The sequence below is a fragment of the Pestalotiopsis fici genome (assembly GCF_000516985.1).
Source record: "Pestalotiopsis fici W106-1 unplaced genomic scaffold PFICI_Scf_11, whole genome shotgun sequence".
Lineage (NCBI taxonomy): Eukaryota > Fungi > Ascomycota > Sordariomycetes > Amphisphaeriales > Sporocadaceae > Pestalotiopsis > Pestalotiopsis fici.
The window spans coordinates 1,541,874-1,563,049 of record NW_006917101.1 but is presented as its reverse complement, the minus strand read 5'-3'; the positions used below and the strand labels follow the sequence as shown (position 1 = coordinate 1,563,049).

The window sequence follows — 21,176 nt, the reverse complement described above, 5'->3', positions numbered from 1 at the left end:
TGAAGGAAGTAACTTGCCTTTGGGGGTTGTTGAAGAACTATTTTGTCAATTGCCGTAGCTGTCGTTCATCCGCAAGTCTAAAACACAGTCCGGGCCTTCGAGAATTGAATATTTTGTGACTCCCGGCATGTGTTGATCATACAGTACCACTTTCCCCTCTCCACGTTGGATTGTCGATAGCGCTTGCTCGAGTGAGTTTGTCTACTCAGGAATCATTCAACCCGTTGATCCTCTCATCAAGAGGGATTAAAAAACCCCCCTCGATAAAACTCAAACTAAAGTTACACCGACTCATCTTTCAATGGACATCCAGTCATTTGATTGACCTGTAGGTTTTACCTCATCTACGGGCTGGCTCAGTCATATTGCTCTCACAATGTAGTGTTTTGCATACAAAAGTAGTCTACTGGGCATGGAGTCGTTGAGAAATTAAGGTTTTCGGCGCCAAGAATGGAGGTAAGCATGCTAGGTAGCAGATCCAAAAATAGGAACCGGTCATATAACTTTGTATCACAAAACTATTGTCACAGGGTGCGGGCGGGCAACATGGGCTAGTGTCGAATCACAGTGTCTTCTCTACTGCGTGACGGGTCCGCTGGTGAACGAACGCACCGTTACCGTAGGTTATTATCGGAAGTAGCTCGGAGTGGCCGCTGGTGGAGCTAGGTCACGATGCAATGCCACGAAGCACGCCTGGATTATACATATTAAAAACCGCAAGATCCAGTGCAAGCAAGAATGCGACGAGGGTTCTCAGACCCGCAGCGATGCTAGAGATGCGCTTTAGGTACGTGTCCATATAGTTAATAGAAGGGGAGATGGTAAATCTTAGGCACGTGTCAAGCGCACGTTTCCTTCGGTGTGTCACACGGAGAGCTTCTCTAGCCACTGGCTATTGCTCACCGATGTTGCATCTGCACTGCTATGACTTATGCCCCATCGCACTGCATTCAGCTGGAATGCATTTGCTAGCGAGAGCAACCGGTGGACAGCATTAACCGCCCATCCCCACTTCCAAACGGTTAGCACGACTCGATTTGCATGTCGCAACCAGTCTTTTCGTTGCCCAAACTCTGCTTCTTTGTTAAAAAAGATCGTGGCCACATACCAGACAGCCAGATTTATGCCTAAAAGAGCTAAACTCGGCAGCACCCGCTATAACCCTACTACAATTCAATTTATTTTTACGCTTCTGTCCTATGCCAAGACTACCGATTCGAACATGCAAAAGAACAGTTAAATAGTACCCTGGACGGCAGGGACTTAGGGACGTCGACATTTATCAATTCGAATAGGAAAGCAATACCTTGTTCAATAATTATGTAGAGGGATAAAAGAGTTGGTTCATGGCGTTGTGTGCCTACCCGGTATTGTATAGTGGAATGTGGATACAATTCACTATTCGCTTATTCGGCTTCATCGCCCTGATCCAATCAGTGACGCCCTGCAAGCCCTGACCCGCCACTTCATGAATCCATAGAGTTCAACGTGTTGAATTACGAGTTTGGGTGTGACCTGTAATCCGCTTATTTACTTTGCGGATTGCACATACTTGCAGTTCCTAAACCTAATATGGCAATTCCTTGCGCACTGCACAGGTACTATTTAAGAATGAGTTCTGTTCCTGGAACTACGAACGGCGTCTATTTACATTGTCATCTTGGGACGGCATTCCGCACGATCTCGGCCAAGCTCGGCACTGACACTCTGGGTCATATTCTGTATAATGGCGCTTTGCACACGATGCGCAACCATAGACATTGACACTATCCGGTCCGATGTCGGCTGGGAACTGAAGAACTCGATCAATATGCAAGAGTCTGCCTCTAACGGCTGTAAAGGATGCCAATTCTTTCTTGCTACTATTGAAGATTACTTGATGTCAAATGATTCTGAGGGGTTTTCAGTTTTCGTGCAGGAAGCCAAACCCATCCGCATCGTCGTCGATGGGAGTGGCCGTTTTTTGCTCAACTCCGATTTTATGAGTGCTAGCAAGTATATCACCGTCGACCTATGCGCAGCCGATCGTGAGTGCCATACACAAGCTCCATGAGACTATTCAGTGCATATAAGATCGACTGACCTTCGTTAGAAACTTCTTTTGATTATCCCAATCTTGACGCAGGGCCTAGGAGACCGTTATCACCGGATACCAACACCCCCGAGGTATTTGAACTTGCTCGGCTATGGCTGGACTGCTGTTCTCGACATGATTCTTGCGACGCACAAAAAGACACACCACTTCCTACGAGACTCGTCGAATTGACCGGCGATCTGGAACTACCCCTGCGCTTATGTGTTACTAAAGAAAATTGGCGCGGCAAATATGTTAGCCTTAGTCACTGTTGGGGCAAAGAGCTACCTTTTAGGACTACTTCCGATAATATCGACAGCCTGATAAAAGGATTCAAGGTCGAGCTTCTACCCCAGTCTTTCCGAGACGCTGTTACCTTAACTTGGGAGCTCGGTTTTAAGTACTTGTGGATCGACGCGCTCTGCATTATCCAAGGCAATTTAGAGGACTGGGCCCGAGAATCTGCGGCAATGACACAGGTCTATTACAATGCGACACTAATGATCTCGGCAACTGCAGCGACAGACAGTTCCGTCGGCATTTTTAAGCCGCGAAAATGCTTCACATCACACAGGTTTGGCCCTAATGGTAGTCTTCTATGGCAGTCACCAGCCATATTCCCGTCTACCAGTGCCGATGAGGAGCCCCTTGATCGTAGAGCTTGGTCTTATCAAGAAAAAGTCATGGCGAAGAGGATTTTGCACTTTCGAAAGAATGAAATGGGCTGGAGCTGCCTCACTAGCGCATTCTCAGAGTCCAGGGGCACGACTCCAGTGGATGGTCCGGTAGACGATAGTCCATCTATCAAGCGCTACGCTCACAAATTCCTGGGCGTCAAATCACCAGACGTAGATCTAGGCGGATTAAAACGGGATCAACAAGGAGCTTTATGTCAATGGTATAATATTCTTTCGGGTTATACACATCGTGATCTAACGAATCCTCGGGATAAGCTCCCGGCGCTGTCAGGGCTTAGCCACGGCCTACTCATCCCCGAGTTTGGTCAATATCTTGCAGGGCTTTGGGAAGCGGATATTTTTCGCGGGTTAGGTTGGACATACACTAACAGGCATAAAATCCCTGTGCAAAAGTATGGATGCTATATAGCGCCGTCGTGGAGCTATATGGCTGGCCAAGGAAGAGTGCATCTCTTCGACGACTGGATATGGGCGGATGCTGAGCCCGCATTGCGTCCAAGCGAACGTTGGGAACAACAATACAACCCACGATTGATTGACTACCATTTTCAGTACGATACTTCAGATCAGCATGGGAGAATCACCAACGGTTGGATCGTCATTCGCGCACATTGTCGACGAATTCTGGTGCGCCAAAACTCAACATTGGGTGACAACTCCCGACTCGGTGATGATGACGATGATGCTAGGCTACGCCTTGACGAGCGGGAAGGCTTCTTTGAATGGCGTTTCGACGGACCTCATGGCTATCACTGCCCATGGCTCTTGCTGGACCGTGAGCCAGATGGTTGGGGGGAAAAATGGGCAAATAACGATAAAGTGGATGACTTCGTGGCCGTTCAAATCGGCCAGCACGCGCATCTTTACAAGGCGTTTCTGGACCCGGAGCTTGCATCTGTTTTGTTGATTCTCAGGCCGATTGATCACGACGGTGAGCAGGTCTATCAACGTGTGGGCATTGTATTGGTTCCCTTGAACAAGAGGCAGAAATGGCATCGGAAATGGCAGAGACGGGACTTCAAAATAATTTGAAGTAACCGATGGTGAGATCGTGAGCCCGAACTGATTGTTTTCTTGGAAATAGCATCAGAATTTCAAAGAGCTTGTCAGTTTCTATTGCTGTTTGCATTGTAAAGTTGATATCTTGTTCTAAACAACGGTAAACAAGTACATCTGTAGTTTCAAGCATCATGTCTCTCTGCTTTTCCTAGACCGTATCTGCTAATATGTCATTGTCAAATAAGTCGTATGCAGAGATATAGAAGGATCCCAAAAATCTTGTTTATTTTGATTGTGAACTGCAAAAATAGACATGTCGGCCATAGCTTGTAAGAATCTGTCCATGTGAGTTATGACAGACCGGCACAGGGCTCCCAGTCTTACGATGAAGTGAGCAGGAGCTCGGGAGGTGGTCATGATCACAGACCCTCCACATCCAGACGGCTGATAGGTGCTGCATATTGGAAATGAAACGACCCGAGATAGGACGTCGTCATTCCAATGGTAACAGAGGCATAAACCTTTGCCGGACCGGAAGACGAAAAGTTTCCTGTTCTTATATGACACGGGCATAATCAATAGTAACGTGTATGAATGAAAACCTGCTCAGGTATGCAAATACCCTATGCATACCTAGGTATATATCTTAGGGCACTGCACGTGGTATCCACCCCAGTTGCATTTGTGGAGCGCGGCCATATCCTTTGAAAACTGGTTCATCGCCCAAAACCAGGTATCTACACTATCCACAAGCTTTCGCCAACTCAAGTTGATAATTGCTTCTTATCAGGAGCAAGACCTTGGCGCCTGAGAAGGCCCCAATCCGTACAGGCCATGCGCCTGGCTACACTCTTTACTCCCATAAATACGTACAGATACTCAACCAACTAATTAATCACTTCACTTACCATAACCTCGTTCATCTCAACACACAAAGCATAGCCCATGCAACGTTATGTGACGCTGTGAGTACGGTTCGACGGCAACAACACAAATTTTGAGCATTGAGGAGGCATGGTGGCTTGAACCTTGGGGCCAATGAGACTATAACCTAAGATTATTGATTCATTCTATCTGGGTACTATCCCATGGCCTTGGGGCAAGCTGTTGATCGGAATTGAGTTCAATCCGCCCCGAGTCACAACATTGAAATATCATACAGAAGCTAGAATCTGTGCAACATAAGTAATTGCTCGGGAAATCGGTCAATTCGTCAAGACATATTGCCTGTGTGGTAGCTGCTGCTTGATATCTCTGAATCATGATTGTATACCTTTTAGATTACGTGAAAAGGCGGCATGAGAGATCTACGACGAAAGGATGATATAATTGGCTCGCAATTGCGTTTGCTGAATGATGCAGCCACTCCTGTGGTGCATCAAGAAAGATCATTTATCTGAATGATCTTTGAAAATAGCTGGGCTCTTGCTCTAATAAGCTCAATAGCCTGGTCTGGACTCTGCTGTATTCGGGTCGGCCGTCATATTATACAAGGGTTTCATACTGTAGTTTATCAAGCATGAATATATCAGAAACAAATATGATAGTACGGGAAACCGCTGATACTGACCGTTGTCCTTCTCGTCCGCATTCTTTTCGCTATCGCCTCCGATCATCAGGGAGCTCACCAATTTTGAGCATTGTGGATCTGCCGCTGGTACGGCGGAATATTTGCTGGGAGGCTCGCGACCCTACATGTAGTTTGCTCTTACTTCAGTTGGCGTGTTGTGAGCACGTACACATACTTATTCCGAGTTCTGCTTTGGCTTCAGAGAGAAACGGCATCCACACCTGCCGCGACTTTCTGGGCCATGCTTCTCCTGTCATAAGTCTGCGATCAGCGTAAGGCTGTCTGAATACAGACATCCAGATCCCATGTAGAGGAGCCACATTCACGTGATATAATCGCGGGGTAAAGTCAGGCTCCGAAAACTGTTCTTGATCAATTATTCTAGAGAGTCCTTGCGAAAATAAAGCAGCTGCTAGCGCAGAGTATTCCGGCCGCAAAAACCGTTTGGAACGTAATACCATTATCAGACTAATCTAGAACAACCCACTACTGAACAACAAGTCGCATTAGGAAGTCTCATCAATCAGTCAATATGGACAGCTTGTACCAACATTTCCCTCTCGATCCTAGGTCAATCCGTATAATCGTGCTTGAGCCTGCTTCCGATCCTTCCAGCGACATCCAGTGCGGTCTGCACAAGGCGAGCCTAGATTATGTACTCGATTTCGAAGCCCTTTCCTATACCTGGGACGGCCAGACTCCGGAATGCCCCATAAGCTGCCGAACTGTGGAAAACCTCAATGATTTTCCCTCTACTCCATTCAGCACCATTCTAGTAACGCAGAATTGCGTCGACGCCCTACGCGCCCTGAGGCGGCAGTCCGGCCGACGACTTCTGTGGATCGATGGAATCTGTATCAACCAAGCTGATATCGACGAGAAGGGTGTTCAAGTTGCGATGATGGGCGAGCTCTACGGGGCATGTCGCGGTGTCATTGTCTGGTTAGGCAACAAGGATGAGGCAGCAGAGCGTGCATTTCGATTCATGTTAGATATAGGGGGAGCCATGGAGAATATGGTATCGAGACAGAGGGCGTCGGAACCCACAAGCGCTCAAGTCCCTCTTGCCGAGGACATAGAGCTACATGAAAGTCTGAGAGAGATGCTTCAAAATTTGCAGCGAATGTCCAAAGGTGAATCGACCCCCCCCCCCCCCCCCCCCCCCCAAACTATCGGAATAAGAAGTATCTGCTAAGCACTGCAATCTAAAGAGCAGTATAATCCGGAGTCAGAAAATCCTTTACGACCGCTACTCAATCGATCGTGGTTTCACAGAATGTGGACAGTTCAAGAGGTGGTCCTGCCAGCACAAGGTGATGTTACGTTTCAGTGCGGTGATTTAAAAGCGTCGTTTCCAACACTACGGTTTGTGGCAACACAGATCGAGGTGGCCAAATTCACAAAAGTCGGAATCCAAAGCAGCATGAAATTACAACTAGAACTCACTGATGCGCTGGCTAGGAGGAGACTGGATGGCATGGATGGAGATCAGAATTCGGATGCGGTGAAGCAGGGTTACCAGAACTTCACAAGGACAAACTTCAGCCATATTTTACACATGTACAACCAGGGAGACGGAAACAGAACGTCCAAGATCAAGCTCTCGGCCATCCTCGATGGTGCGCGCAGAAAAAGGGTCACGGTACCAGCCGACAAGGTTTTTGCGCTGTACGGCGTGTTCCAAGAGCTCGGCATACCGATGTCTGCACCAGATTACCGCAAGCCAACAGAGGACGTTTTCCACGACGCAGCAGTTGCCTCAATCTCGAGTGAAAAGGCACTGGATGTTATTTATCTCGCCGTAACCAAGACGCGGAGAGAAAACCTGCCGTCTTGGGTGCCGGACCTCATGGACCACGGCTTTGGAAATATGGATCCCCGGAACTGTACTGAGGATGTCAAACGCTTTACGGCCGGAAGCTCTTTGCCGCCAGCATGGGAATTTTTGCCCTCTCATCGTCTGCGGGTCTGTGTGAAACTCGTTGAGACGGTAACCAAGAGTTTTCCTTCATTCGATGTGCATGTGAAGTCCTTGCAGGGTCATGAAGATAACCTAGAAAAGCCGTCGACAAGTCAAGCAAGCCTGGCTCAATTACACAAGGCTCTTACACTCTTGAGGGAGTGGGCCGAAGCCGTCCGAGGTCATGCTGCGAGTTACCCGTCCAGAAAGGACATGGTGATGTCGTTCCTCAAGGTCCTACTCCACGACGAAAAGTCGTGCGTCAACCACGCTGAAGAAGAGGACCGCTTTGACAAGTGGTTCTCCGTTCTAGAGAAGGATGATGTGGAGCTGATGCGCTCAAGTATCATGAAAAATGGGAAGGAGATGTCCAAGGCGAAGCTAGCCAAGGTTGCAGAGTATCAGGGTTCATCAGTCTTGAAACAGTTGGTAAGTCCGTCTTCTTATCCCATTTCAAGCCATGGCGGTCTGAGCTCCTCTGTTCTATCCTATTCATGGGCGCCTAGAGCTCGAATGACGGATCAACTGAGCCAAAGCTTATTTGAATATGTATAGAAATCCTGGAAAGCACAAATGAGTAATGCGTTCGAGGAGCGCGAGAGGAGCTCCAAGAGCTTCGCGGTTGGTATGCTTGGGCACGTCGGGATGCAAAATGTGACGTATCCGGCCATGGAGCCCGTGCTGCAATTACATTTGGCGATCCTGCGATTTGCGCGCCGCCAGGCATTTTTCACGACAGAGACGGGCCGGTTCGGCTGCGCACCGGATTTCATCGCGGCCGGCGCGGTCCGCGAGGGTGACAGGGTCGCAATAATCGCTGGCTTGAGCCTGCCATTTGTGCTACGTCCACTGAAGAGAGGAGGGTCTGTGCGAGAAACAGATGAGTATGAGCTCATTTCGCATTGCTATCAGGATGGAATTATGTATGGTGAGGCGGTCCACGGAGACGGTACGGAACTCCAGGACGTAGTGCTAGTGTAAATCTACCTAGGTGGGATTTGGTAGCGCGGAGACAAGCTGGAAGTAGCCCGCTAGTTGCAGGGGCTTAGTGGAGGGTCTCTGTTTGTCAGGGTAATTTGTGGTGTCCCCTAACCCCAATACTGATGCGTACCCCTGCCACTTGCCCCAGCCTTTTGAAGTTATACAGGCACAATGACTAAACCATATCTACACGTATGTGCTATGCGTAAGTCTAGTTGGCGAAACCCGATATGATAACGAAGGGGTTGAATGGGTTATATGCAATGAAATTGTCGGCGGGTTCTTGACCATTATAATCATTTCAGGTGGTTCAATGCACACATAGTAGTCGGTTGTTGTCCGCGCGACCCCTTCTGTCATTACAGAGTGCCAGTACTAATACACCCACAACAATCTGTGGCCACCGGGAGTGGCTCAGCCCCGCCTGTGGTTGGTGCGGATAACTCAGCCGCAATGCTGCTTGCTTACGTGGAGTTCGAATCGTTTCCGCGCGGCTGCGAGCAGAAAAAGCTCAGTCTTGACATGTTCTATATCCATATCCATCTGCATGAAAGCATAGCTGCCGACACTCAAAATGTGGCTCCTCGATACCGAGACGCAGCAACTACATCCTGTTGAATTCTTTGAGCATAACCGACCACGATATGCCATTTTGACGCACCGCTGGAGGGACGATGAAGTCATGTTCGCCGATATGGGTAATCTCGATCAAGCCAAGACCAAGGCTAGCTGGCCAAAGATTCGCATGACATGCGAAAAGGCCCGCTCACATGGCCTCAAGTACGCCTGGGTAGACTCATGCTGCATCGACAAGTCAAGCAGTGCTGAGCTCTCAGAGGCCATCAACTCCATGTGGCATTGGTATTTGGAAGCAACAGAATGCTACGCATTCCTTGATGATTGTGACTTAAGCTCAACCACCGTGCCGTTTGAAGAGCAGTTGCGGGCTTCGGAATGGTTTCGTAGAGGCTGGACGTTGCAGGTCAGTGTTTTACAGTCCTTCGTCTCTTAGAGCGATTTCGGTCGAAATATCACTCCCTGATGCTACGCATGAAGCACTTTTTGCCTATTGCTACAATCAACCTCATTGAAGGAGACTAATTATGCTTTGCTCAAAAGGAACTTATCGCACCTGGTCCAGATTGCTTTTGGTTCTACGATAAGAGATGGAACAAAATGGGAGACAAGTCTTTACTCTCGAGTCTCATCGCCAACATAACCTCCATCCCGCAGAGGGTTCTTCTAGATCCTCATGCTGTATCCACATATAGCATTGCACAACGCATGTCATGGGCCTCCCAGCGACAGACTACGCGGATCGAGGATACAGCTTACTGCCTACTGGGTATCTTCGGTATCAATATGCCTTTGTTGTACGGAGAACGAGAAAGGGCATTCTTGAGACTACAAGAAGAACTCATCAAAAAAACTAGCGACCTTACTCTACTTGCTTGGGAATCCTCTGACCAGAATATCACCGCCGAGTTTTGCGATGTCTTTGCCTCTTCCCCATCTGTATTTGCCAACAGTGGCCAAATCAAGCTAGCATGGAATGAGGAATCACCCCAATGGACTCTGACCTCCAAAGGATTGGAGGTTTACGATGAAATCTACCAGACGTGGATTGGGGGAGTTTTCAAAACTCTGTGGTGGATTGGAAGCATCGATACTTCGACGAGACAAAGTTTTGATGATTTCAGAAATATTTATGGCCGTCCTTTCGACATTCATCTCGTCTTTGTGGAGCTGGATATGATCGGCCCTGGCATATATGTCCGCACGAAGCAAAATTTGCTCTCACTATCAGTCGCAAATTGGCAAAAGCCACAGTCGTTGGCCCACACCAGATGCCAAATCAACACGTTGAGCTTTCCAAACTTGGCTCATTGGTACACAGACATATACAGGTTGTATCTAAAAGTTCCAAGGGGGATGCAGATTGTGGGACTCTTTCCAGAGAAGTACTCTAACTTTGGCGAGAAGTTCTTATTTAAAACAACCTTGCTGTACGTGCATGTGATCCTCATTCGGATCTCAGAGGGCGATGACGTGATCTGCCTGGTCGATAGTCACATTCACCCAAAAAGAACAGGACATATACTGCGGTTTCGTATGCTTAACCGTCGCCAATCACCATTGCTCGCAGAAGCAATCTTGCAACGGTTGAATGTAACAGAGGTGCTTTCTCAAACTCTGACATCTGTGCACCCTGAGGTTACAAGCTTGATTGACTCGACGCTTGCGAAGGTTCGAGGTCAAACCTATGTTGTTTCCGCATAACTCTCTGATCAAGACACTTCGAAAAGGGGCACTCTTAATATCTCAATGAGACGGAAGTCTTTGTGGCCAGGAAGATTACGGGTATTACAGGGCTTCGCAGTCAAGGGGACTAAGGTGAGTGAAAACTGAGGCGCAGAGCCTAGCGCTGAGGCACATGGTTATGGAGAGATCCGCACAAACTTGACTATGATCTGATCCTTTTTTACCCCGTGTCTCAAGACTCACTTCATTGAGATGAAGAGAGGATCACTTTGTTATTCCACGTTACAACTTCGAAAAGTTGCCTATAATATCCAGTGTGCTCGGGAGGGGTATGGTATCTACAGGGTTGCTGGCGCAGCAGGTGCGGATAGTCAAAGTAGCGTCATTGGGTCCATATGTTTCTGCTTAATGTACCAAATAAATATGCATATCTCATCATATCATTCTCTCCCAACCTGTTGTTAGCCGGTGTTTGATGCGCTCCAGCAGAAGTCAGGTGTTAAGAAATAAGAAGAAATCATACATCTGTAGCTGTGCTGCTATGATGTCAAATCAAATCAGAAATTCTGAGTAGTCATACACTATGGCTAGGTTGCATTTATATTTCTTTCCGCCTTTGTGCAGATGTTTTCAGCGCAGCCAACGTGTTACAGAAGTCAGGCAATAATGGCAATGTCAACATAATCAACTTGGACTAGTTTTGGCCGTGCATGCCCGAGTGCTCCCCTCATGCAGGTATAAAATGGTGAATCCCTGTAAGCTGCAGCTGAGTCATAACCGCGCGTGAGCGATAGTGCACTGCTAATTTACAGTTCAGTCATGGCCGCGCGCGAGTAGCGAAAGTCAATAATAATCACCAAAAAGTATCTCGGCAACGCGAATCTTGCGCCGAGGTATGTATTGCGACAAGCACGGCATTAAATCCGTAAGCAAGGCAAGTAGTTGATTACTGTTTGATTTGAAATGCATCATTCTTTCAATGGAGACTGCATGCAAGTGTGCTGTGCATGAAACCCTAAATCTTCGATCATCGAAATGCATTGAACATTACATACATATTTACTATTGATGGTAAGGTTATGACATCATATTAGTTTCCCTGACAGGTTTATGAAGATTTATATTTGCTTCTCCAGTACATGTCAACTCTGCATATACAAATATCTTTCCCAACCATAAGCTTTAGTTGTTGATCTATCAACCAACTTGCGACGAAGAGTTTTACTACGCAGCATCCTGGAATCAAATAGAGAATCAAGAAGAAACTCAAGAGAAAAGAGAATCGACTATGGAATCACAGCCTCAGAATACAGGCACTGAGAAGATCCTCTCACCTGCCAAGTTGGCACACGTGGTGCTACGAACCGCAAACTTCAAATCGATGGTTGCCTTCTACAAAACATTTCTAGGTGCCCACGCGTCATACGAGAACGGCACACTGTCTTTTCTGACCTACGATGAAGAGCACCATCGAGTGGCCATCATTGGCATTCCCGAGACCAAGCCCAAGGACTCAAACTCTGCCGGCCTAGACCATCTGGCCTTCACCTTTAACACACTTCACGATCTCATGCTCGCCTATCAACAGCGCAAAACTCGGGGAATTGTGCCTTTCTGGTGCGTCAACCATGGCCCGACTGTCAGTATGTACTATCAGGATCCCGACGGAAACAAAATCGAGCTGCAAGTCGACGCGTTTGAAACCGTGGATGAAGAGTCTACTTTCTTTGCGAGTTCTGCCTTTGCCGAAAACCCCATCGGTGTAGATTTGGATCCCGAGGACCTGATTAAACGTCTTCGGGACGGGGAGGATGAGGGACAGCTCAAGAAGCGACCCGATATCGGACCACGAAAATTCGACTCCGTGCCAATCCCAGCTGCACCAGTTTCCATCTCCATTTAGCGAGTATCTGTGATGCTTCGAAATCATTCTTTTTGAACCACTCCCTAAATAACTGATATATATGCGCTTTGACTGGAAGGTATACATGATTGTAAAATGCTGATTGTGGCACAACCTCGTCTTCAGAAAGTGTTGTTGAACGGAGGACTGTGTCTCGAATGAGATTAAGATTCATGTCAAATTTGGTAGTTCAGCATTGCTATAATTAGAAGATATTCATGGGGAAATCGCGCCGACAAATAGCCCAAATATCATCAAGAATTTAATGCTACCCATGACAACGTACTTGACCGTCAGGGTAGTGGCACTTTAGTCTGCTGGACAGAGTAGTAACCAATTGGCGTCGTTTGCGAGGCAATACGAGGACGTGATGCGAAAATACCATCACCCCAACCGCCTTAATATTGCCAGTAATTGACACGATTTGGGGTCTGAATCCTACAACAGCAGAGACTGCCAAATTCTGCTTTTGAAATACTATAAATCGATTCCTTTGAGCACTGATCGAACGATTGTGGGATTTGTTTGACTGTGGCGTGAATCCGTCCTTGATCCGAAGCTGCCTCGCGACAAGTTGTGATAGTTACGAAGCTCGGAAAAGACGAGCCAATCAGATGAACGAATTTTCGAAGTACGAAGCGGAGGACGCTACTACATGGGTTGGCACTTCGAGGATGACCGAAGCCAAGCCCTTGCTATATGTAAGCACTACTAAAACAGGATACCCACTGATAGACAAACATTTTATTGTTACGTACCTTGGCGCGAGTACGTAGCTAGCCACACCAGGGAAAGGAAGAATTATTATTGACTCAACAGCTGGCATGGCAAGTCCGGATGCCTCTGGCTGACCGTCCAGGATTACAGGCCGTCAGGACTGGGCGCCTCATTATAGTACACAAGTGTAGACTGTGGCAGGAACACGTTCGTATAGCTTTGCGAGCCTACCAGACATGAGCGCAGATCTCAACTTGATCGGTGGCAGTGCACGCAAACCTCAAGACTATTCTGAGATGAATCCTCACGACAATCTTCGCCAGAAAGGATGTTGCAGTACAGATGTTGGCTTGATTCGCAGATTCCAGAGAGACATAAATAAAGAGGTCGGTCGGGTCGTGATGTTCCAAATATTCTTTTCAATCAACCGCAAATCACTGCCGGAAAGCTTTTCATTCCGATAAAGTCTCACATTTGGTCCCATTTTCTAATCCATAACAATGCAATTTCCGCGGTTTCCCAAACCAACATGCTCAACCGCTACGACGCTATTGTCGATGCTTTTAGTCGATCTTGCTCAAGGACGAGCTCCCACAGCAGGCAACAATACCCAAGGTCTCACTGGGTTCCAGCCAGTACGTAGCCTCCTCTCTCTCAGCCCCTTGCCAAGTACACGTCTAGTCCTTCTAACCTTGCCTCCAGTGTGACGCTCTCATTGCCGCCAATCTATCTCACGCTGTGCATCTCCCGTCCTCCTCACTCTACCCATCCCTCGTCGCGAACGGCTCTTGGGGCATCGATACGCGCAAGCAGCCCTACTGCTTCGTCCTCCCGAGCACCGCTGTCGAGGTTTCTGAAACCATCACCGCTCTTCGAGACGCTGGTGGCGGCGCCGGAGACTGGCATGTAGCCATTCGCAGCGGTGGGCACGGGACTGACAACTCGAACAATATCGCAACAGGTGTAACAATCGACTTGACCCAGTTGAATGCCACGACTTACGACGCGGCAACAAACGTTGCAAGCCTTGGGACCGGCGCACGTTGGCTGTCTGTATATGAGGAGCTGGAGAAAGACGGGGTTACCGTAACGGGAGGACGACAGGGTATAGTGGGTGTGGGCGGACTCTTGCTTGGCGGCGGCATCTCGTGGTATACGGCGCGAACGGGGTTTGCCTGTGACAGCGTCGTCAATTACGAAGTCGTGCTCGCGAGCGGCGAAATCGTTAACGCGAATGCGTCGGCCAACTCTGACCTGTGGAGGGCGCTAAAAGGAGGCGGCAGCAATTTTGGAATCGTCACCAGGTTCGATGTTGAAGCATTTCCGACCAAGAATCTGTCGCTCGAAACTAGAGTCTTTGCCGAAGAGTACGCCGACGAGATTGCTGACGCCTTTGCTGGATTCACGGATCTGGATCAGTCATTCGAGGATGATGCGATGCTTACAGTCTTGAACTACAATCCGGAGACTGGTAACTCTAGCTTTACAGTCACGCACATCAACACAATGAATGTTGCAAACAGCACAGCATTCCACGCCTTTAACAGCATCCCAACGTCGACTCCGGGTACCAAGCTATCATTGAGTCTTGTCGAATCTAGCGGCCTGGGCAATACGGTGTCTGGGGCTACATTGTACGTTTAACAACAAAATACTCCTATTTAGACAACTTTAAAATGACTGACACTCCACCGCTAGGAACGCCGCAACTGGATCTTTGACGATCGTTAATGATCCACGAGTTCTGCGCTATTGCTTTGAGGAGCATGCTAGCATTGTGGAGGACTTGAAGTCCTCCATTGGGCCCCAAAGCTTCTCCACGATCTTGGATGTCCAGCCATTTCCTTCATACTTTGCAAACATTAGCATAGAAAAGGGAGGAAACATGCTCGGGCTCGAGCGAGACTCGCGCAACAAGGCTGTTATTGCATTGGGTGTGAGCTTGTTGGCTACTGAAAGTAGAGAACAATATCCGCTGGTCTTGCAAAAGGTGACGGCCGTCAACGAAAGAATCGTTGCATTCGCAAAGTCGATTGGAAGCAGCCAGGAGTTCGTCTATCTCCCCTACGCAGACGCAAGGCAGGATCCAATCGGGAGCTATGGCGCAGCCAACGTCGAGCACATTAGACAGGTTGCGCACAAGTACGACCCAAACGGCTTTTTCCAGCGCAGAGTACCAGGTGGCTTCAAGATCGCTCGGGTTGATTGAGGAGTCGACGTTACTATTAGGTAGTTGACAGGCGATTGAGATCATGTCATTGGTCGAGCTGGGGCATGTAAATGGCTAAATACCTACCGCCTTGCCCATATGCATGAGTTAGTGAGCATGAATCCCTAGGTGGATAGACCCCCGTATTTCACTTTCTAGCAACACCGCATGCAAATAGACTTTGTTTTATCTCAATTCGAGTGGCCGCGAGATTGTTTTTAATTTCAGCGTAATATGTCCTGAGTATCCGATCATACCACTGTTGTACAAGCAAAGCCTGATAGAAGCCGAAGATCATCCGGATAACTCTGCAGGTTGCAAAATCAGAATGTGGGCAACCAGAAGTGATACATCACTCAATTCACATTCAAACTTGAATCATACAGGCTCCATCTCCTTCAATAGAAGGTCTTGCCTTGATTGAACACATAGCTGAATCATTCCTAGTTATCGAGACTTCCTTTTGGGCTAGCAAAAACCGGTGCCTCACTAGCATTTAAACGACGAGTAAAACTTTCGAACGCCTTGACCGCCCACTTGGCAACACTAAATTGCAGTGCCTTTAGGAAGTACGCATTGCTTAGATGCACCTTGAGCGTACTCGCATTCCCGAACATGCCGTTCTCCGGCATTTGCTGTTCCCTTACCCGAATCAAGGATGTTGGTGCACAGACATTACGCAATTCTGGCCCAGAACATTTTGAATACGTTCTTTCAGATCACCGATGTCGACATCGATATCCAAGTCATTCTATTTCGGAAACAGTTTCGGGATGCCCGAGCCCGAATCGCTCCTAGGTAGACCCAAGGAAATTCGTGGCAGATATCTCGGCTTTAGGATACGCATAAAATCCCGACTTGCAATCGGCAGCAGAGCGATCAATGATGGGGAAACTGCCTTTTGATTTTCTCATATATGCGACGAATACGTATCATTATGGCAGTCACACTTCATCCACTGTTGACCTACATGACAGTTTATATTTTGAAACTCAAGGTACAAAGCATTGATCTGACTGAGCCTTGCTCCTTGCAAAATAAAGGGAGAGAAAAAGGGAAAAGAAAAAAGGAAAAGAAAAAGGATATGGAACGCGCAAGGCAAAGCTCAAACCCAGTTCCTACTGCATTGCTGATTATGTACTGTAGAATGTTGTGAACTTGCCATTTTCCGCTTCTCCTTCGCATTGGTCGTGCTTGCTCCTAGAGCATGTGTCTCCCGTCCAGTGGTAATGTCCACTCACACCAGGGACATGGTCAGAAACGAGTCGCCGTTCTCCAGGAGCAGTCTGACTATTTCGATGTATCCGTTGCATGAAGCCATATTGGGTGATGTGCAGCCGTCATCCTGCGCGTCAGTTGATTTGCCTCTTCCTTCAAGAGCAGTTTGACCACTTCGATATGTCCGCCTTTTAAAGCCCATTCTAGTACTGTCAAACTCCCATATTCTGTGGACGTTGAATCGACACCTTTCTCCAGGAGCAATCGAACTGTTTCGATGCGTCCGTAGTATGCAGCCGTGTTGAGTGGTGTGAAGCCATTATTGTCTGCGACGGTTGGGTCGGCGCCTTTCTCCAGGAGAAGCTGCATCATTGTAGAGTCTCTGGCCTCTGCGGCAGCTAGGACTACCTTTCTCGGAATCTGAACCTGATCTCCTCCTTTCTCAAAAAGAAATCTCATAACTTGTGCACCGCAACGTTGATTCCTTGACGCAGCCTTTAATATACCTTCTGTGATCTGGATCTGGTGGCCCAGCTCTTCAAGAAAGAGTTCGATCAGATCTTTTCCACACCATTCATTCTGAGCAGCGGCCCTGATTGCGTTCTCAGTGATCAGGCTGGAGCAACCCGTTCTCGTCAGCAGCAGCTTCATTACCTTATCGCCGTTCTGCCAGTTCCCTGCGGCAGCCTCGACAAGGCCCTGCGTTATCTCAATATGCTGTTCGAGAAGCAACTCAATTACCTCGTAGCTCCCGTACAGTGCGGCAGCGCAGATCACGCTCTCCGTGATTTGCATTTGATGACCCTTCTTCTGCAAAAGCAGCTTCATCACATTGTATCCACCTGTGGCGTTCTGCACAGCAGCCTTGAGAATGCCTTCCGTGATCTGGACATGTTCATCTTTGTCGAGAAGGAGTTGCATTACCTGCTGCGCAGTTTGCTTATTCGGGGAATGCCTCCCTAGGATCATCCCGAACAACCCGCCAGGGCCGTTTCTGCCCACAGCAGCCTTAGCCATGCTCTCCGTGATGCGGATTTGATCTCCTTTCTTCTCGAACAGAAGCTCAACTGCACGTACATTGAAGTTTCCTACTATCATCTCAATAACAGCCTCGGCGATATGAACGTCTTCTCCTCTCTCTTCCAGAAGTAGCTCCATTACCTCCTGTCCCTGATCTCCGTTGTTTGCAGCAGCCATAACGACGTCCCCGGTAATTTGTACCTGACTTCTGTTTTTCTCGAGGAGCAGCTCCACCATCTTATGGCCGTAGCGCCAATTCCCCGCAGCGGCTTTCATCATGCCCTCGCTAATATGGATCTGGTCTCCTTTCTTTTCGAGAAGCTGTTTCATCACCAGTTGCCCATTTTTGGTGTTGCTCGCAGCAGCCTCAAACACGCTCTGATCAAGCTCAGATTGCGGCATCTTATTACACAACTCGGCAATCACTTCTATTTCGTTCGCTTCGACTCTTCCCGCAACTTTTCGGAATGATAGATACCTTTCTGGAAATTCGCATTTGTTCAGGATCCATTTTAGGATGCTCACATTGCCTTTGATAGCCGCTGCTTCGAGGGCATTTTGGTGGTGCCTTCGACTTCTGGAGAGCTGGGACTCGTCGAACCATAACTCACGCACGGTTGCCTCGAAACCCAAGAGTGATGCGTAGTATAATGGTTGCAAATTATCCTCCGAGTATACCCTTGATCTCAGCCGTTTTAATATTTCCAGCCAGCCAAGAAATTGATTCGTATGATTTGGGTCGAAAAACCGGTTTATTTGATTTTGAAGCAAACTTGCCGATCTTGATTTCAGACCCTCCCTTGCATGACGATGCCAAAAGTCCGCGGCATAGAAGATGATGGGCCTCAGCTCACCCCGTGGCTCGACTAATGCCTGGAGTGCAGTATATGCGACGTGTTCATGTGCCATATTGGTGGAGAAACGGTACCATTGCCAACTTTCATCTTCTTGTAGCTGAGCGACAAGGAATTCCTTGACTGAGAAATGAGCTAACTTGATGATATCTGAATCGAACTTATCTATGATCGTAACGAGAAGGGTAGTACAGATATGGATAAGAAAGTCGGTGGTTCGAAAACCAACCACAGCGGCGACCTCTTCGGTAGTGAGTGGTAGCAAAGATACAGCAAGCCACATCATGATCTTCCTTACATACACCCTGCTTCGGTTAGGTATTGATTCGAAAGCTTTTTGGTATGATTCCTCCAAGCTTCGAGGGATGCTCTTCAAGGCATCTTCCAGATCCTTATCCGTGGGACATTGAGTGAATCGCCTCATTTGCAGTTCAGCCCAACGAAATCGTCTAGCGGTAATATGTGAGCAAACTGATGAGTGAGGGGAACAAATGAACTTACCTTTCGCCGAACGAAAGGAGCTTATCTCTGATCTTCTCCTTAGCGTGAGCCCAACTTCCTAAGTTGGAGTTCATCAGTACGGCATCGACGTATCTCTCGACATCTGCTTTCAGAAGTTCTTCGATATCGACAGAATAGCGCGATACGGGACCCATTTTAGTCCAGATGTCTGGTTCTGGCCGACTTGTGATGAGCAGGTGTAGGTTGAAACGTGGTTGACAGAACAAGTTTTCGATATATTGCAGCAGTTTTCCTCTTTGGCCTAGCTTTCCCGTACTTGGACATTCATCCAGCGCATCAAGAACAACATAGACATCCCCGATTGCGTCGTGGAGGGTGTGATGAAGAGTCGCAATGAGCTCGTCTAGTGAAGGATTGCTTCCAGCCTGTTTATGCCTGTCTCGAAGAGCTCGGACTCCAGCAGAGAGCGGTGAAGGACTGAGCTGTCTAATAATGGATCGCAACATGATGGAAACGTTTTGTGAGCCGGTGTTATCGAAGCGGAAGTACCAGTAGGCTAAGCTACTTGTGCGACTTTCTTTAGTCAAGGTTTGAAGGTCATGTATCGCAGTGGAGCTGAAGAAAGTTAGCAAGTAACCATAATGAACTCTCTGGAAATCTTACCAGATTATTGTCTTTCCGCAACCAGCTGATACCAATTAGCTCTGCTTCGTAGAGACAGGTAAATGACTAACCAGCACCGCGTAGCCATAGTAGACCGGGTGAGAAATCCCGCCAGTCTCGATAACGTTCATCGTCAAGCAACCATTGCCCAGTGCCGGGCGTATGGACTTGTCGCGATTGATTGTATGGGCTGGAGAAGTCTATGTCTTTTGGAGAGAGCCACTCGAGAATCTCTTGTTCTTCAGCAGCTATGCATTTGTCAGGTCGATGCCGTAGAAAACAATCCAATTACTACGTACACTGAAACCGGCTTGAGGCTTGTTGCGTGCTTTGGGTGAGTTCGTCAATCTTGATAGACAAATGCTCTAGGGTAACGGCCTGTGTCTTCATTACTGCCTCGGGAGGAATATGCGATAGGAGCTCTTTGGTATAAGCGGCTGCGGTGGACGCGGCATAAGGCTGCCATTTCTTTGTTTTGTGGGAATCGGCGTAGTCGCAAATGCCACGGACAACCAGGCAGGGGAACACGTCCATCAGTCCAGCAGCCTCCATATCAACACATAGGATCTCCATGATGTCGCGCAATTCGTCTCGTTTCTGGGCGTCCTTGATGACCATATTCGAGGAACCAATCGTTCCGTAATGAATGAGCGGTCCAGGATCCTTTCGGTCCTCCCGCACAATTGTCTGCGCAAGGTCGCACTTCTTGCAGGTTGTTCCACCCTGGTGTGGATAGGTGGCTTGGTAGAGACGATCTCGATCTGAGCCTGGATGCCCATACTTGGCTTGCATTTGCGGATACCTATTGTACATTTCCTCGAGGTACCGGGATATGCTAATTCCGTGGAGGTCATGCTCAGTCTTCAGTATCTCAACGCTGCTGGCGAGTAGATGTGGCGGCTTGTTAGGATGTCCTGTCCTGACAAAGCCGCTAGACATGCTTTTCCCTCGGTCAAATTGGACTACTCCCCCGTAAGGCCCCTTGGACTCGCTAACGACAACGTCACCGAGACGGATATCTTCCAGTTCGTCATCGTCGTAGTCTTCATCAGGGACCCCGCCGCCAATCCCAACCAGCAGTCCAAAGCGCACACACTTGAAGTCGTTGAGCAACTGAGTGATCACCATTGCAGCGGCATTGTTCCCAATCTCTGGCATCACAGCAACGATGACGTTGTGCAGGCCCATCATCCCGAGCTTGTAGGCGTTCTGGTCGCGACTGGTGCTTAAACTTTCGTGTTCCTCGTCAAGCAAGGCACGTATGGGAGCGAGCTCGACGCCCATGGGGCATATGATGGCGACAGTGTAATCATCGTGCTGCAGGCGGCGAGGTCCCGTTTTTGGGACCACAGACTGGCTCTGGTCGGCCATGTCAGTCTACGTCGACAGAACATGGGCCTAGTTGCGCATGTTGTAATGGAGAGAGGGCAGGTGAGGGTCCAGAAGGTGTGGCGGACTTGGAGGCGAAGGATGGCTGGTCCTGTCGGCGGAGCAATGCCGCATTTATGTCAGCGGCACCATCTATTGGATGAGGTCAAGCTGGACACGCAAGCCGGGCGATTTAATGCTACAAGTACCGTGCTGAC

At 48.3% G+C, this 21,176-nt stretch overlaps 6 protein-coding genes across 6 annotated transcripts; 5 read left to right on the top strand and 1 right to left on the bottom strand.

The window, feature by feature from the left end:
• Positions 1–1,810: 1,810 nt before the first annotated feature.
• PFICI_13457 (uncharacterized protein) lies at positions 1,811–3,804 on the top strand (the record flags this gene model as incomplete). Its single annotated transcript, XM_007842038.1, has 2 exons — positions 1,811–2,027; positions 2,093–3,804. The coding sequence occupies 2 exons, from the start codon at positions 1,811–1,813 to the stop codon at positions 3,802–3,804; spliced, it is 1,929 nt and encodes a 642-aa protein (XP_007840229.1).
• Positions 3,805–5,873: 2,069 nt separating this feature from the next.
• Positions 5,874–8,282, top strand: PFICI_13456 (uncharacterized protein; the record flags this gene model as incomplete). The annotated part of the gene is made up of 3 exons (XM_007842037.1): positions 5,874–6,474; positions 6,553–7,730; positions 7,857–8,282. The coding sequence occupies 3 exons, from the start codon at positions 5,874–5,876 to the stop codon at positions 8,280–8,282; spliced, it is 2,205 nt and encodes a 734-aa protein (XP_007840228.1).
• A 574-nt stretch (positions 8,283–8,856) lies between these two features.
• PFICI_13455 (uncharacterized protein) lies at positions 8,857–10,562 on the top strand (the record flags this gene model as incomplete). Its single annotated transcript, XM_007842036.1, has 2 exons — positions 8,857–9,264; positions 9,402–10,562. 2 exons carry the CDS (start codon positions 8,857–8,859, stop codon positions 10,560–10,562), a joined length of 1,569 nt encoding a protein of 522 aa, XP_007840227.1.
• Positions 10,563–11,832: 1,270 nt separating this feature from the next.
• Positions 11,833–12,447, top strand: PFICI_13454 (uncharacterized protein; the record flags this gene model as incomplete). Its single annotated transcript, XM_007842035.1, has 1 exon — positions 11,833–12,447. The coding sequence occupies one exon, from the start codon at positions 11,833–11,835 to the stop codon at positions 12,445–12,447; it is 615 nt and encodes a 204-aa protein (XP_007840226.1).
• Positions 12,448–13,664: 1,217 nt separating this feature from the next.
• Positions 13,665–15,373, top strand: PFICI_13453 (uncharacterized protein; the record flags this gene model as incomplete). Its single annotated transcript, XM_007842034.1, has 3 exons — positions 13,665–13,799; positions 13,867–14,798; positions 14,863–15,373. The coding sequence occupies 3 exons, from the start codon at positions 13,665–13,667 to the stop codon at positions 15,371–15,373; spliced, it is 1,578 nt and encodes a 525-aa protein (XP_007840225.1).
• A 1,290-nt stretch (positions 15,374–16,663) lies between these two features.
• Positions 16,664–20,961, bottom strand: PFICI_13452 (uncharacterized protein; the record flags this gene model as incomplete). The annotated part of the gene is made up of 5 exons (XM_007842033.1): positions 16,664–18,914; positions 18,967–19,542; positions 19,591–19,615; positions 19,662–19,838; positions 19,890–20,961. 5 exons carry the CDS (start codon positions 20,959–20,961, stop codon positions 16,664–16,666), a joined length of 4,101 nt encoding a protein of 1,366 aa, XP_007840224.1.
• Between the last annotated feature and the right edge of the window lie 215 nt (positions 20,962–21,176).